This window comes from Schistocerca americana, chromosome 3 (assembly GCF_021461395.2).
Source record: "Schistocerca americana isolate TAMUIC-IGC-003095 chromosome 3, iqSchAmer2.1, whole genome shotgun sequence".
Taxonomy (NCBI): domain Eukaryota; kingdom Metazoa; phylum Arthropoda; class Insecta; order Orthoptera; family Acrididae; genus Schistocerca; species Schistocerca americana.
The window spans coordinates 508,378,182-508,395,544 of record NC_060121.1 but is presented as its reverse complement, the minus strand read 5'-3'; the positions used below and the strand labels follow the sequence as shown (position 1 = coordinate 508,395,544).

Sequence of the window (17,363 nt, the reverse complement as noted above, 5' to 3'; positions counted from 1 at the left end):
GCAAGACATTTCAAACAGTCCTTTTCACAAAACAACTGCAACTGTGTCAACTGGCAAATCCTTCACAAAAACACAGAACTCGCTGGATGGTCTCAGATTTCTTAGACGCCTCTTCAGTAAACAAATTAGCACTGATCAATTACAATACAGAAACATGCAACGAACGACCACAACAAAGAAACTAACAAGAAACTACAACAAAGTTTAAGAAATATCTGCAGCACTGAAAGTGAAAAGAAGTAACTGCAACAAAAGAAAGTGATAAGAAGTAACTGCAACAGAAGAAAGTGATAAGAAGTAACTGCAACAAAAGAAAGTGATAAGAAGTAACTGCAACAAAAGAAAGTGATAAGAAGTAACTGCAACAAAAGAAAGTGATAAGAAGTAACTGCAACAAAAGAAAGTGATAAGAAGTAACTGCAACAAAAGAAAGTGATAAGAAGTAACTGCAACAAAAGAAAGTGATAAGAAGTAACTGCAACAAAAGAAAGTGATAAGAAGTAACTGCAACAAAAGAAAGTGATAAGAAGTAACTGCAACAAAGACAATAGAAATAAACAATGTAACAAAGAAATTAGTACAAAACAACTTCAGTACATACAATACTCTTGAAAGTTACAAAAAAAATTTTTAAAAATGAAATCTGTCCAACTTAAAAGTGGAAGCTCTCCTTTACAGAGAATATAGCATGGTATTAATTGACAGAAAACAAAAAAATCTAACTTTTTTGGATTGGCATTGTTAAAAAAAGAATCTGTAAATTATTAAAAATTTCAAAATAAAAGAACTTTGACAGATAAGTTCAAACTAAGGATACCAATGTAATCATAAAGCAATTATCTTTTAAATAAAAAAAACTCTAACAAAATATCCAGAACTATTACAGAGATACAGCATTTTAATAATTTTTCCTAAGTTCACATCTTCAAAATGGTGTTCGCAGTGTCATCTTTGGAGGCTTGTATTCAGGGCAGGAATTTTTTTTGGAGAAAACAAAATACCTGTTTCTTACTTACTCCTGAATTTGAACATATGCTAAATTCAATAACATCCGAGACTAAGAAGTGATACAGATTACCCGAGAGTATGATGCATCATTGCAGTCTACGGGGCTGGTGAACTCTAACTGAAAGTGATTTGTATTGTCAGTAACAGTACAATATTTTTGTTAGTAGCTAGTTTTGTAATGGAAAAAATTAAAGGTATTCATATGATGTGGGCTATACACTGATAGTAATAGCATATGCAGAAGAATATGTAAACAGACCAGCTGAGAAGCATTTCATCCCTCCACCACCAGAAAAACCGCTTGCAACTGGTGGGCTAGTAAAGAAGAACTGAAAAAAAATGAGTAAGACTTAATGTGCAAATAAAGAACTGAATGCATAATGGCCAGAACTAGATTATGTACTGAAATGGATTCAAGGACATTGTCAAGACGGCATTGAAATTAATACAAAAATGATTCAAATACATGCTCTCAAGCTAGCTCTACAGTGGAGCTTAACAGACTAAGGGTGGAGTTGGTTGTGCTGCAAGTTTGTGAAGCCTCATGGACTTGGCGTGTGAATCAAAATCAAAATACCTCACAAAATGCTACAAAAGTATGAAGAGAAAATATCTTCCCATCACTTTATTATTCAACATCAAAAGAAAGTCAATGTGTAACTCAGCCAAGTGGCGAATATGGACAAAACTCCTCCGCCGACATTTGATGTGCTGAGTAACAGAGCCCTTGACATCAAAAGAGCTAAAACTGTAAATACAAAGACAAGTGGACATAAAAAAGTACTAACTGTTGTTCTTTCATGCTGTGCTGATGGCACTAAACTTAAGCCAATTATCATATTCAAGTGCAAAACAATGTCAAAACCTTCTGAAATACCGCCAAGTGATTGTTCACATACATGACAAGAGTTGGATGGACAAGACTGGTATGAAATTCTGGATTAACAGAGTATGGGAGAGAAAGAAAGGTGCTTTATTGAAGAAGAGATGTCTTCTTGTGCTAGATTAGTTTAGTAGGCAGTCATTTGAAAAATTCTGTGAATGATGAATTGAGATAGGGCAATACAGAGCTTGCTGTTATTCCGGGAGGACTTTCTTCACAACTGTAAGCTCTTGATGTATCAATAAATAAACCATTTGAAGTGTATACTAGAGAGGTTTTGCACAAATGGATGATGGATAAAACCCAAAATGAATTCATACTAAAGGGAGCTTTCAAACGACCTACAGTCAAACGTGTGTCAGTGAATAAAACAGTCGTGGTCAATGGCAGTAAAGAAGAAGAAGTAGTAGTACAGATGACAATTTTCAGGGATTTTAAAGGTCAGTTCAAAAATATTTTTTAATCTCACTTTGCAGTCTAAAAAGTAGTAGTAGTTTTTTTTTTCCTGCTTCAATATTACGGTGTGTCTCTACGGTGTATGCATTGACGAGGACTCCTTTGCTAAGGTCTTACAAAAGCCTTCACAGGCAGGCAACCCCCCTCCACCCCCAGCCTCCTCTGAAACATAGCTCAACTCGTCTACTTTTCGGTGAATGGTCTCCTTTAATCCAAAAATGTTTACATTCTACTAGAACTTTACTATAAAATTTTATCCCTTACTCGTGTCGGGCTCTTCCCCTGTTTCTGATGGCCTCGCTCATTTTAGAGACTATCATGGCATACACTTGTGTACTGATGATCTGGAGGACTAAGGTATTGTCATGGGCTACATGGATAATCACATTAGTTGTTTCTTGCACTATCTCGTCAATGTCCTTTTCTTGAGATACTGTGACAATGGCTTCAGAGGAGCTTGCCAATTGGGTTGTGTGTGGACCCCCTTAGTAGACCACCAGTGGGCCTCAAATTTGGTATCAATAAAATGGCTGTGTAAAGATATCATGCAAATCACTGGACATTTCATAGTATCAGAGATGAGAGTCTAGCCCTGCAGAGGGTTAAATCAATTGCAATAAATGTGACATAGGTACTGCTAAAGTGCAGTGGGGTTACTTTATTCTTTAGTCAAAGGCTAAAAAGCACAAGGTGCCACTGACTTAGTTGACCTCTACAGTTTGTATTCTCACTGACACACACACACACACACACACACACACACACACACACACACACACACACACACACACACACACACACACAAAAAATAGTGGGCACTGAAACCACCCAGCAGGATAAAGGGGATGGGTAACTGATGCAATAGTTCTCCCATCTCTTAAGTTGCAAACCATTGCCAAGGTAGATGGCTTTGCATTCAACTGGCCACAAACTCTAGTGTGGTGTTCAGCAGTAACTGTTCACTGAAAACTGACAGCTGCACCAATCTGAAAATACTTCCTGAAACCATCATTGCAATAGTTTGGTAGTTCCTAAAAATGTTGTAGTTCCTGTCTGCTGGCAGGTGATTTTCCAAGAATCACAATTCCTCCTGTGGAATACATATAATGGAGAAGAGGGACATCAACTGTGAGTTCAGCTAGGTTGTGATAACAGTCTTAACAGTTCCATGGCATTATCAGCATAAGAGAAAGTGTTGGGGGCAACAAACATCAGAGGTGGTATGTTTATATCTCTGCTCCTTCTTCAGCTTCTTGTACAACTTGTGTAATAACGATGTCTACAGGTAATACATCTGTAGGAGTAGATTCAAGATCAAGTGCACCATTAATGCAAATTTTGTTTACATCTTTTCTTTTTCCTTCACTTCCTTTATTCTTTAGAAGATCTTAACTATTGTGGAGGCTTGTCTGGTTGAACAACCGGGTAAGAGGATGAGTGGATCATTATACATACTGATGCACTTGCTCCTTTCCTTCAATGATAATTATTTGTGTGTGGGATCAGTTAAAGTCCAGGACGACAATGTTCTGCAGAGCATCCATCTCTCCAGCAACTCCAGAGATGGAGGGCAACCACCTAAATCAGCTGAGGGGTGCCCAATCATGCAGTATGGGTAGTGTTTAAGGGAGTTGGTAACTTCTTCCTCGAACGGTTTCATGATTTATAAAATAGTCATGACTTAACAGAGAACTGATACCATATCCACTGCATAAGCCGTTCATATGGCCTTCGTAGTTTGACAAGCTGTTAAAGGAGAGGTCTTTTATTCCCATATTTCCTTCTCCTAAAAATAAAATAAAAATTTGGGCAAACCTGTGTTCTGGAAGGTGATGGCTCTGGACAGCTTGGTACAAAAGAGATTGTCCACAAGGGCAATGACTGTGAGGAGTTTTGCTACAATTTACACACACAGTTTCTGAAGTATAGTGGGATGATGTGTAATCGAGACAAAAATCAGAAGAACCGTATGGGTGGTGGAAAGCAACCTGAAGAGTTTGCCCACACACAGAGCACCCTCTCCTTCAGCATAACAATGCCAGTCCATACACAAGTGCTGAGAAATCTGACACCTTGAGATTACTGTCATCAATCACCGTCCACACAGTCCTGACTCAGTACTATCCTATTTTCAACTGTTTCCAAAACTTAAATAACTTCGAGGTCTTCTCTTTGATAAGGATGAAGCAGTGCAAGCAAAGTTGAGGTTGCGGCTCCATCAATAAAGGCAGTCATTCTGCAGTGACAGTGTCAACAAACTGGACTCTCATTAAGGGAAATGTATTTTTCCACCATACTAACTTAAGTTGAGAAATAAATATGCAGACATGAAGAATAAAGATGTAGAACATTAACAACACTTATTTTATTTAAAAAGTGTTAAGAGTTTTCACATAAAAAGCTTGAAGGCCTTACTTTTCAGTATGCCCTAATTTTTAACTAAGCATAGAATGTATACAAAACAGGCAGGTTAGATCTCATAAGGAGGGAAGTGATGATTACTTTTTTTAAAAAAAAATTGTATTCCTATCAAGGTCAATTGTGGACTTTGTAGCTACAAACAGGCTTGACCCTACTGTCTGTCACTATAGTGACAAGGACTAGTGATCATGATGATTTTGTAGCAGTGGTTACTCAAGTTAATAAATGCACCGTGAAAGCTACGAGTTTTTATGCTGGAAATTGTGGATAAGCAATTGTTAGCATCCTCCTTAGGCAGTAAACAGATTAGTTGAAAAGGGCTTAAATCACAAAAGGTCTGAGTACTGGCCTGGGAAATGGTATTAAACGAACAAGTAGTTCGACAACAACATACAATACCCTGGTGAGTAAAATATTCATTCATTAATCGGATGTGTTCAAAAAAGGTCACACTGTAGATTGATGAGAAGAAACTGAAAAGTTATTTCACCATATTGTCTACTAAATTGAGTGTGTATTAAATTGGTAGCTGAAGGTGACATGGATAAGGGAAGGGGAAATAAGGAAGTGTCCGATTCCACCCCTCTGCTTTGACCTATGACATCACCAATATGACGGAAATGGCTATTTTAAGCATCTCCAATATGGCGTCTATGATATCACTACATACACATGCCAACAAACACGAAAATATGTATAAATAAAACTGTTGTTATTGAACTTGAAATAAACACGCGGTTACCGTTTGAAACTGAACATAAATGCTTTTATTAACACCTACAGAATGAATGTAACACAAGGATAGGCAAAACAACCATGTAATAGGAATGTGAATTTTAAAATTTTCCCGGCGAATTGACTGTTTAAACAAATTTCGGGCTTGCACCCCGACGGCTCACCTGAAGATGACTGGCAGGTGCCCAGTTGAAATATCGTGCGACGTATTGAACGACGACCGGCTGCAAGCCCGAAATTTGTTTGAACATGTAATAGGAATGCTTTTATAGACATCAGTAGCAACTGCGGCAAAGTTAAATATGTAGCAGAGGCATCGATTCTAAATTCCAACACCCCCACTAGAAGTGATGTGTGTCAGTACTTCATTCTCTGAGTCCAGATTCTTGTGTTAGTTACTGATGTCTGGTTCTTGGCAGTGGCTTTGTCATCATATCTGCAAGCATTGCATTTGTGGAAATTTGCTCCAATGTGATTTCTCCTGTATCTATCTTTACCCTGATGAAATGATGCCTGGTGTCAATGTGTTTAGTGCAACCTTTGTATCCACTTGTCTTTGACAGATCAGCTGCACCTTTGTTGTCGCAAAACAATCTTATTGGGCCCTCTTTTGGGAAAAGGGATATCTCTCTTTGCAGACGTTGTAGCCAAAGTGCTTCCTGACATGCAGAAGTTAAAGCCATATATTCTGCTTCTGTCATCGAGAGAGCTACTGTTTGTTGTTTTTTACTATGCCATGATATTGCTGCACCTTGTGACAAATAAAAAACCAGTGGTTGATTTTCTGTCTCCTATGTCCCAGCACCCAGACAGCATCAGTGTAACCTGTGATGTCATGATCTTCCTCGGAAAATTGTAGCTTGAAGTCTTTATTTCCCTTTATAGACCTTAGGATTCGCTTTACAGCTTGCCAGTTGGATATTCCAGGGTTATTATTAAACCGACTAGCAACTCCAATTGTGTACACTAGATCTGGTCTAGTACCTATGGCTTCTTTATATTGGACTTTATGGCATCTCTTTTTCTGTCTCTGTTTTTGGGCTCATTTCATGAGTTAATACTTGGTTATTGTCAAGCAGAGTGGATACGGGATTACTGTATTCCATTTATACTCCCTTAAAATCTGATTTATATAATGAGTCTGATCCAACCATAAAAGTCCAAGCTTATGATCTCTTACACAATTGGATACTTCTCCAAGGTCCTTTAAGTTGTTCCTTTAGTGGTTCTTTAAATGCAATTTTCTGTTGCATATTGCTACAAAATATCAGCGTGCCATCTACATAAATAACTACAATTAATATATCGATTCCTTGGTTTCTGTGATAAACACGTGGATCAGCGTTGGACCTGCTGAAATTTAGACTTAGTAGAACTTAGTCCAGTTTGATATTACAACATCGACTTCCCTGTTTAAGTCCGTACACTGCTTTCTCGAATCTTAATACCTTCATGTTTGACAGTTTTTGTCACATAGTCAACTGTGGGAATTTTAACAAATTTCTTCTTTTAAATCACCTTGCAAAAAAGCTGTCACCACATCACAATGATCAATGTCCAAGTCATATTTATCCGCTAGACTAAAATATCTGAGTGAATTGTATCATATCACTGGTGAGTATGTTTCTCCATAGTCTAAACCTTTAACTTGTTAACATCCCTTAACTGCAAGTCGAGCTTTATGGATAATTATCCGTCCTTGTAAGTCTCATTTTATCTTAAAGACCCACCTAGCATCAATCAGTTTTTTGCCTTGAGGCAGGATAGCTGATTCCCAAATTTTATCTTCTGCATGCGACTTCAATTCTTCTTCTATTGCTTGAAACCATTTCTCTGAATCCTTGGATTGCAAAGCTTCTTCCAAAGTTAATGGCTCTGATTCTTGTGAATCTTCTTTAGTACAATAGGTTACATAATCATCCACCTGCTTTGGTATGGGTATTATGGAAGATCTTCTGACAAGGGAACCTCCCCATCTCACCCTCCTCAGATTTAGTTATAAGTTGCACAGTAGATAGACCTTGAGAAACTGAACACAGATCAGTCGAGAAAACAGGAAGAAGTTGTGTGGAACTATGAAAAAAATAAGCAAAATATACGGACTGAGTAGTCCATGCGCAAAATAGGCAACATCAAGGATAGTCTCAGCTCAGGAGCACCGTGGTCCCGTGGTTAGCGTGAGCAGCTGCGGAACAAGAGGTCCTTGGTTCAAGTCTTCCCTCGAGTGAAAAGTTTACTTCCTTTATTTTCGCAAAGTTATGATCTGTTCGTTCGTTCATTGGCATCTCTGTTCACTGTAATAAGTTTAGTGTATGTGTTCTGCGACTGCACCGTAAAACCGTGCGATTAGTAGACGAAAGGACATGCCTCTCCAATGGGAACCGAAAACATTTGATCGCAAGGTCATAGGTCAACCGATTCCTCCCCAGGAAAATACGTCTGATATATTCTATACGACACTGGTGACGGCATGTGCGTAACATGACAGGAATATGTTGTCGACCCACCTAACTTTTACAATTGGCAAATGGGTAAAAAGATTCTTCTACCTTGCCCGATTTAGGTTTCCTTGCGGATGTGATAATCACTCCCAAAAAAGTGATCGCATCAGACGGACGGACGGACAGACAGACAGATAAAAGTTGTCTGAAAATTTAAAAAACTTTTCACTCGAAGGAAGACTTTAACCAAGGACCTCTCGTTCCGCAGCTGCTCACGCTAACCACGTGACCACGGTGCTCCTGAGCTCACGCTCTCCTTGATGTTGCCTATCTTGTGCATGGACTACTCAGTCCGTATATTTTGCTTATTTTTTCCATAGTTCCACACAACTACTTCCTTTTTTCTAGATTGATCTGTGTTCAGTTTTTCAAGCCCTATCCACTGTGCCAACTTATAACTAAATCTGAGGGGGGTGCGATGGGGAGGTTCCCTAGTGAGCACTTGTTGAGGCAGTTCAGATTCTTCTATTTCGACAGCCTGTTTCTTCTGAAATGCTGTTATCTGATCTGTTGTCCCTTGAGCCATCTTGAATCATGATGTTCTCCTTATTTGTGAACAGAATAGATATCTGACGATCACCTGTTCCTGGCTTGTTATTATTCTTTTTAATTATTTCTTCTTTAAATATCACATCTCTGGATTTAATGATTCTTTGTTGAACCGGATGGAACAACCGATATGCCTTGTCTTCACATTATCCGACGAGTATGCACTGAACACATTTCTTGTCCCATTGGTGCCTAATGGTTTTTTGTATGTGTACAAATGCCTTACTGCCGAATAATCTTAGATGTCTGAGGTCATGTTCCTTTCCTGAGAAAGTTTCCTCTTGCGTTATGTTGTTCAAAGCTTTTGTCGGTTATCTGTTAATGAGATACACTGCGGTGGAGGCTGCTTCTCCCCAAAAATTCATAGGTAATTTCGCTTCAAATAACATATCTTGCCTTTTCCACGATTGTTCTATTGTACCTTTCTGCAACACCCTTTCATTCTGGAGTGTAGGGAACAGTAGTTAAATGTTCAACTCCTCCTTCCCTTAAAAACTTCGTCAGTCTTTCATTTACATATTCTTTTCTATTATCAGTTCGCAAGATACAAAGCCTTTCACCTGTGATTCTCTATGAACTTTTTAAAATTGTGTATAATGTCAGGTACTTGGTATCTATTGCTGACAGATACAAAAAAATCTTTCTGGAGAAATCATCAGAGTTAGAAAATATTTAGCTCCACCAATCGATGTGGTTTGCGTGGGTCCACACAAATTTGAATGCACTAACTCCAAAATTCTTTTAGGTCTACAAGTGGAGTGTAGAAAGGAAAATCTAGTTTGCGTACCTTCTACGCATGTAACGCATGGAGTGTCGACGGCTCCTTTATATTTGATGCCATTAGCCAAACCGTTTCGTAATTTTTCCATCGCATCTGAGTGTAGGTGGCCTAATCTTCTGTGCCATAGATTCGCATCAACAATAGACATGGATGCATATTTTGTTTCCGCACTGCGATCACTGGGTTGGTCCGGCCTATACATTCTGTTGATTAACAATGCTGTAGCTATCAATTTCTTCTCTGTATCTCAAATGCGACAGCCTCTACTGTCAAAAATGACCGAGTGACCCTGCTGCACTATTTTGCTTACGGAAAGTAAATTTGTACTCAGCTGAGAAACAAAGTACATCCGTCACATTAATATTTATTTTCTCTCAGCCTGCCACAGCTTTAATATGCGTGCAACCTGTCCCTTTAAGAGGTAAATTTTCATTGATGGCTACAACCACTTGTGAACTGGGAACTGACACTACAAAATTTAGATGATATGGATAGTTTGACATGTGAGCTGATGCACCAGAAGCCACAAACCACTCTCTGTGTACAGCTTTAGTTGACAGTGGCATCATGAAGAATTTCTTGTAACTGGTTTCTTTAATCACTGATTTTCCGCTTGCCTTGTTTCTACTGCAACAATTTTTCGCTGTGTGTCCATACTTGTTGCAGTTGTACCATCTCGGACCTTTGGGATTGTGGTGTGAGCTGATTCGCTTGTATTTTTTTATTCGCCTGGAGAGCCACATGATTAACATATGAGTAGCCACACGCTTCGTCCTTTACTTCCTGTAGCAATTTGTTTTTAATGGGATCACCCATTATTGGCATGTTGGAGTTCTCTAAACCCATTATCATTAGTTTGTACTCATTAGGCAGCCCAGCTAACAAGATACATCCTACCCACTCGCCTTTCACTTCAAAGTTAAGATCATTAAATTTATTTGATGTTGAAATTATTCTTGACACATATTCTTCCACAGACACACAGTTCTCGAATCGTGTCATTAAAAGCGTTCTCAACAAGCCTATTCTTCGATAAAGTCCTGAATCCCCGTAAGTTTTTATTTTTAATTTATCCCACAATTCTTTTGCAGATAACTTGCTCTGCAGATGCACATAAATATCGAGATCAACTGATAATCTTATTTTGGCCGTTGTGGTACATATATTAACTTCATCTTTGATCTCACCCGTTATATACTGCCACAATTGTTCGTTCTGTAAATAAGTTTTCATTGCAAATTGCCATGTATTGTAATTTTCTCTTCCTTTCAGTTTTTCAATTAACAGCAACGAATTAGCACTGACTAAACTCATATCGGCATTCTGTATCTGCGATGAAAAAAATGTTTTCATTCACTTGAAATAAACTGCTGGGTGACTGTACCTGGGCCCATAACCTGTTGTTATTAAACTTTAAATAAACACACGGTTAAGGTTTGAAAGTGAACATAAATGCTTTAATTAACACACACAGAACGAATGTAACACAAGGATAGGCAAAACACAACCATGTTAATAGGAACGTCTATAAAAGCATCCCTAGCAACTGCGGCAAAGATAAATATGTAGCAGAGGCATCGATTCTAAATTCCAACAAAGACAATAACATCTCCCTCCAAAAATACAATCAAACTAACGAGAGAACTGTGGAAAATTGGGGGTTTTAGGGAGAGAACAAGCTAAATATAACAGCGCAAAAAAAAAAAAAAAAATTTTACAAAAATCTACAAGAATCTGACTTCTGTTGACCTATATAGCCCAATGGCAGCTGACGATACGAAAACACCAATGCCTACAGCAAAAAACTAACAAAATTGGAATCAGACATTTCCCTTGACCACAGCTTACGGTACCAACACATATATACCCACATATAAAAATACAAAAATTGGAATCGGCCATATCCCTTGACCTATATATGTCAACTATAACTACTGACTCGTTGCACCATCAAACACAAGACAACGACATCTTCAAACACAATCAACTCAAACTCCACACCGTAATGACGCCACACACCCCAACACCCTTACGTCATGGGTCAAAGCAGACAGGTGGAATCGGATGCTTCCGTTGACTGGGGGTGGCGGGGGAGGGGGGGTGCACACATATGTGTGTGTGTGTGTGTGTGTGTGTGTGTGTGTGTATGTGTGTTTTCCTAATCGCAAACATTTTTTTTAAAAACATCAAAACTGTACTCTGAATAGCTTTAATAGTTTATAGTTCTATTGCAACTAAACATACAAATTAGTTTGAAATGTTATAACAGCATAAAGAGAATATAAACCTGAAAACAATAGCAACAGTAGTAATCTTCGTGCATCACAGTGCACATAACTGAATATGAACGAAAATTTGTGAATGAAATCTTAAAACATATTTATACAAACTACAGAAGAAATTATAAGCTTCAGTTATTTCTGTAATAATCATAAAAAGAAAAAAGCTATTAGAAAGGTGGTCTCTGAGTTTAGACCACTATGTTCACACCATAAACTCAGTTAACAATCCAACATATGCATTCCATTGAGGCAATAAGGAAGCCAAAAACAAATCTATACTACATTGGAGTAAAGTGAATTTGGAAAATAGCATCCATTTACATTATTCTGTTGTCATCTCCTGACAAAAACTGTGGATACAGCTGCACAATTCCTGCTGACCACCACCCATCAGATCCAACAGATACTTAGTTGGCTATATTTATGTTAACCACTTCTTCAGAAATTTGCATATGAAGGTCAAGTCATACCAAATGTAAACAATACTTTTAAGAGTCAACACGGCATAAAACAATTAGGAATCACATTCAATTGCAACGAAATTCCTACAGAATTTAATTATTATGCTTTCACAACACACACACAATGATTTTTGACTGACTCTGGTGGCGGGTGGATGCTCACAATGGGTAAAAAGTTATATAGTGGACCCCATTGCATTTTTTGTACTTTATATGCAATATATGTGCATAATGTGTGTGCCAATACTTCATTATATAACGTGTTTTCTGGGTGACACAGCATACACAGCCTATCTGTCACTCAGGTTGTTTGACAATGGTTCTCTAGCCAGCTGAGCAATACTCTCCAGTGTGATTCACCTGCCCTACTGCCTCAAGACTTTTGGGCACACAGCTGAATCACGCACAAGGACTTGTTGAGCACTTAGTTCTACATCTACTTTCTACCAATCATCTTGATGGCGTGTGGAAATAATCACGAAACTTGTAACCATTGTCCTTCCTCATCTGAATTAACATGAAGCCGTCATAGATTCTTAAATACAAAGAGATCCTCAAAAGTTTTAGGAGACATTACACAAACTCATGGAAAAGAACAGCGTCCAGTAATTATAGGAATATGTCACACTGATTACACCATTTAAATGCAAACACATCTGAACTCATAGCAGTTAGGAATATTATAATAAGTTACGCCAGGGCAAAGACGTCAATAACAAGTCGAAGTTGGTCTAGATTCAGAAATGAACTACGGCGCCGGCCACGTTATAGCCTACACTGTATTACTGGGTCGTATTCAACTAAATTCGTCAAAATCCTTAATTGCGTGGTAATACGTTAAGTACTTTGACAGGTGCAAGTCAACACATGTGTTTTCGAATTACCTTCACATTTTCTCACGATACACTATTGCGATGACCCGTAAATACAAGGACATAAAAAAAATGGACACGGCGCTCAGACACTTTGAAGTAGCACAAAACGTGTAAAAAATACTTACTTTCATACAACAAATCAGAGAGTGTCAACACTAAACGCGGAACATTAAATAAGAGGCAATTCATAATCCACCGCCATCGCCATGTCAACTTTGAGTTTGTTGGTCGATATGTAGCAAATTCAATGGATGACACTTCGCAAATGTAAGAATATTTCTTTTTGAAACACTTTCTTGTGCATTTGATAATATAATAACAATAACTTTGTAATAGATCTCTGAATAACCGTGTGTGAATTTCAAATTTATACATACACGTCATGCAATTCGATTCTTTGAGGTACATTGTTTTCCCACAAATGACATTCAGAGTATTTGCTAGTTTCAGTACACTGCTTTTAATAGGCTCATCTAATATAATATGAATTTTTGATTTGATTTTTTGAGACTTTCTCTTCTACCTAAACGATTATAGAGACCTGAAACTAAACGATGCTTGGGACATATTTGGAATTAAAGTCTTTGGTTTAGTCAAGTGAACAACGTCTCACGTCTGTAATCTGTACTCTGTTCACTGTAGAAGACAGTGTATGTTTTGGAGAAAAGTGGAACGAAAACGGTGGAAACTGTTAATGCGTGTTACATTGTTTACAACATAATAAAAATTATGTATCGTGGATGGAGCGAATAGTAGTATTTACTCACACCTAATTACTACTAAAGTTCGTAAGATGCAGGATTGTAAGTTCTATATAAGAAGCACAAATACTGACTTTGTAGAAAAGCAGCGAAACATATTAAACTTAATAAACGCATTTGATAAGGAGAAACATGAAAAGGAAAAGGAAGATCCTGACAGGAGTTATCCGGAGTCTATGGAAGTCGACAGCACATGTGAAAGAGTGTCACTGAAGAGGAAAAGATCAGAAACGAAACATTTCAGAGGTAAAGAGAGTATTTTTAAGAAACCAATCGACTTCCCTCCTCGTTTTCGTGTTAGAGATATACCAGATCACCAAAGAAATCCGCACAAATGGGTGAAGTATACTCTCGGGGATGTGTCGCCAGACGATATGACAAATCAGTCTAATACAGCTGCTGCTCTGTCATTTCTTCGAGAGTTGGAAGAAAGGAAACAGAAACAAACTCCAGAAGATAACAAGGAGGAAGTCAGACGAATCATTTTCAAACCTTCACATCAGGTCGCAAAGAAAGCAAGTGAACAATTGGTAGAAGAAACTTCGAATGCAAGTAGAACAGAGAGTTTAAAGACTTCAGTTTTTAGGAGCTCCAAACTCGTGATGCCAGAATACGTTGTTGGGATGGAAAAGAAAACTAGGCCAAAAAAGATCAAAAAAGACAATTCTCAATCAACTCTAAGAAAAGTGTCACTTAATCACTTGTATGAAAATGAAGATGAATGAACAGAACACACCGTGTAATTCCTTGTGCATAAATTACGCATTCAGATTGTGTGTGTGTGTGTGTGTGTGTGTGTGTGTGTGTGTGTGTGACATGGATATAGTCAATATATGAGTCGTCCTGAAGTAGTAGTGATTAACAGATATTTTGAGTAAGTGAAATATGTTAAAGAAACGCTTTTTAATGCAGAAGTAAACCTGTATGTAGCATGTTCAGTCACATATTTTATTTTACCCGACAAGTTGACAGTTTTGATGCTTGTCTGTATTTTACTTTCCTGTTTGCCTTTGTGTAAAACTTCCTAAAATACTGGTATAGTAGTTTATCCTACAGAGTCGCACTACATGTATTGTTTTATAAAAGGCAGTTAAATCACTTTAAGTGGCGCAGGTAGCTTGTAAGTGTTTGCAAGTCAAAATAGTACCGAAATAATGTTGATTGGAGTTTCTGTTCTTTACCATCAAAACAAGGAATTTTTGCAAAAATGGAGTTAAATATTGCTAGAACACCGCCATTTTTTCAGTTTATATGTCAATTCAAATGAAAGGTAGCCTAAATAACTGATTGTTTGTACCTGGATTTTAAGCAGACATAGGCTATAGGCTATCGTTGTTTCTCTTGTGTAATGTTACACAACATGTCACTTAAAAGATAAAATAAAATAAAATTTGCAACTGCGAGCTCGTGTGATAAGAGTCTGCAGAAATGTGTTAATATGGTTATAATGGTGATTCAGCAGACTCTTACATCAGTTGGCAGCCTATCACATTATAATTCAATGTGTGGCAAATTAGTTTGTTTGTGCTACGTAAATCTTACAATATAAACTTTGCCTTGATAGCATTTGGTACATAACCTTTTATCTCAATGGTGCTAAATGGTTTGGCGTAAGGGAATGAAGACCTCCTTTAAAATTGTTTCAGCAATAATGAATGAGATAAGTGGGAGAATAAGGTGAAAATTTGTTTTTCAATGAAACGCTCAATCCTTTTTAACTGGGGGACAGTAGTGCAACTTCAAGAATTTTTACATGGCCTTCATATCATCTTATTCATGGTTTGGAGCAACATTAGTTTTTCCTCAGCCCCCTGCACTTCTTTCTTTTTTGATGTCCACCTTATGGTGAGGAAATGTGTATATGTGGGAAAGCTAGGGATTAAAACTTGTTTTAATTATAGGTATGTAAACTCGGGTCCAGTTTTATGAACTGGTTATTGATATCAGTAAGTTACTTTTTTTGGGATGTATTACTGTTGTTAGTATCATCTTACTACACCTGTTTTTATAGTATTCTGTGAGTATTTCATTACACTTTTATGGTCTTTACTTGAAACTTCACACAAAATCACAAGCTTACAATTACAAGCAGCTCATTTAAATTAAATGTCAGGTGGAAAAGGCTTTGCAATTACTAATACATACCTTGTTGTCATTGTGATGGACACTACCTAGTGGGATGCCTCGGAGCATATCATAAATACTTCAGTGCCTAGTGTAAAACCTAAATTTGGAGAGAATTTTGGGCCAATCCTTTTGGCAGTCCTGTCATTTGCACTGTGACAATTGAAACTTTCAGAGATTGAGCAGTCATTTGACATGTTTCATATTATGATTCACTTCATAACACTACTTTTAGTTTTGCCGTAAAGTACCAGAAATGTTAACAAAACTTTACACCTATATTGAGTTTGCATCGTTTCGTACACATCATTTTAGGTAGTACCGACATATTTTTGGTCAGTGGTTAAGACAGCTGATAGGTGGTGTATGCCATTACATTACCTTTAGAAGTAGTGTGTGTGTGGGCGCGCGCACGTGAAGAAAGTTTCTCACTTTTGAAAGCAATTTCTCATGATTTGTTAGTGTGTGATGCAACATGTTTACATACTAATTAATTCTGTAACTCAGTTGCTGAACTTGTCAGTAAAAGCATACAGAAAGAATGAAAACTGTACTGAACTGCATACTTGTAACTTTGATATTTTTTGATTGGTTTGATAACACTTTCATCACTTAAGAGTATAATATTTGTATGTGTATGACGTATTGAATAATGTTTTATTCGAATAAGTAATTAATCTGTTAGCTGTAAACTAGGTCCTGATACCTCGACTCTCCCCCCCCCCCCCCCCCCCCTCCCCCTTACATTGAACTACTGAGAAGTATATTTGTAATATTGACAGAGACAGCTTCACTTGATTTATCATTTATGTGTGTGATGAGATACATTGTTAAGAACCTCATAATAATCAGTTGAGTACTTTCTGTTTTATGTTCCATTTTTATTGAGGAGACTTGCTATGTTTATTTTTATGCAAAAGAAATTAATTTCTAGACACTGATGTATGAAATGTATCAGATGTGTATAAATGTTAGTAATAAACTCATATGTGCTGTAGTATATTCAGAAATAATCAGCCTTGAAACACTCTCTCTCTCTCTCTATCTTTTCATATACAGTTGCTTTCAGGATACTTTATATATATATATATGAATATAATAGAGGGAAACATTCCACATTCCCTCTTTCCTGATGAGGCAACAGTTTGTTGTGAAAGCTTGAATTTCGTGTGTATGTTTGTGTTTGTTTGTGTGTCTATCGACCTGCCAGCACTTTGGTTCGGTAAGTCACATCATCTGTGATAGTCTGTGTACGTGCGGATGGATGTGTGTGTGTGTGTGTGTGTGTGTGTGTGTGTGTGTGTGTGTGTGTGTGTGTGTGTGTGTGCGCGCACAAGTGTATACCTGTCCTTTTTTCCCCCTAAGGTAAGTCTTTCCGATCCCGGGATTGGAATGACTCCTTACCCTCTCCCTTAAAACCCACATCCTTTCGTCTTTCCCTCTCCTTCCCTCTTTCCTGATGAGGCAACAGTTTGTTGCGAAAGCTTGAATTTTGTGTGTATGTTTGTGTTTGTTTGTGTGTCTGT

General features: G+C 37.6%; 2 protein-coding genes across 7 annotated transcripts in view; one reads left to right on the top strand and one right to left on the bottom strand.

The window, feature by feature from the left end:
• LOC124605181 overlaps window positions 1-13,462 on the bottom strand; it is a 179,876-nt gene extending 166,414 nt beyond the window's left edge. The window contains exons 1-2 of one of the 5 annotated variants that reach the window (XM_047136696.1): window positions 13,078-13,275; window positions 1,268-1,337 (exon numbers count right to left, since the gene is read on the bottom strand). The gene's annotated coding sequence lies outside the window, so the exon portion shown is untranslated. Of the gene's footprint in view, window positions 1-1,267; window positions 1,338-11,937; window positions 12,076-12,961; window positions 12,981-13,077; window positions 13,276-13,329 lie in introns of those variants that run through there. The other 4 variants (XM_047136697.1, XM_047136695.1, XM_047136699.1 and 1 more) reach the window with 4 other exon arrangements.
• Window positions 13,463-13,556: 94 nt separating this feature from the next.
• LOC124605182 lies at window positions 13,557-17,120 on the top strand. 2 transcript variants are annotated; one of them, XR_006978616.1, is made up of 2 exons: window positions 13,557-14,527; window positions 17,103-17,120. XR_006978616.1 is itself a non-coding variant. In XM_047136700.1 (2 exons), exon 1 carries the CDS (start codon window positions 13,746-13,748, stop codon window positions 14,436-14,438), a length of 693 nt encoding a protein of 230 aa, XP_046992656.1. In that variant the 5' UTR covers window positions 13,557-13,745; the 3' UTR covers window positions 14,439-14,485; window positions 14,516-16,850. The 2 variants fall into 2 exon arrangements, 1 of the variants encoding a protein (XP_046992656.1); XM_047136700.1 differs by lacking the exon at window positions 17,103-17,120 and having other exon boundaries at window positions 13,557-14,485; window positions 14,516-16,850.
• Window positions 17,121-17,363: the final 243 nt, after the last annotated feature.

Excerpts from the sequence above, each read along its gene's own strand:
- LOC124605182 (XM_047136700.1), top strand. The coding sequence starts at position 13,746 with ATGCAGGATTGTAAGTTCTATATAAGAAGCACAAATACTGACTTTGTA.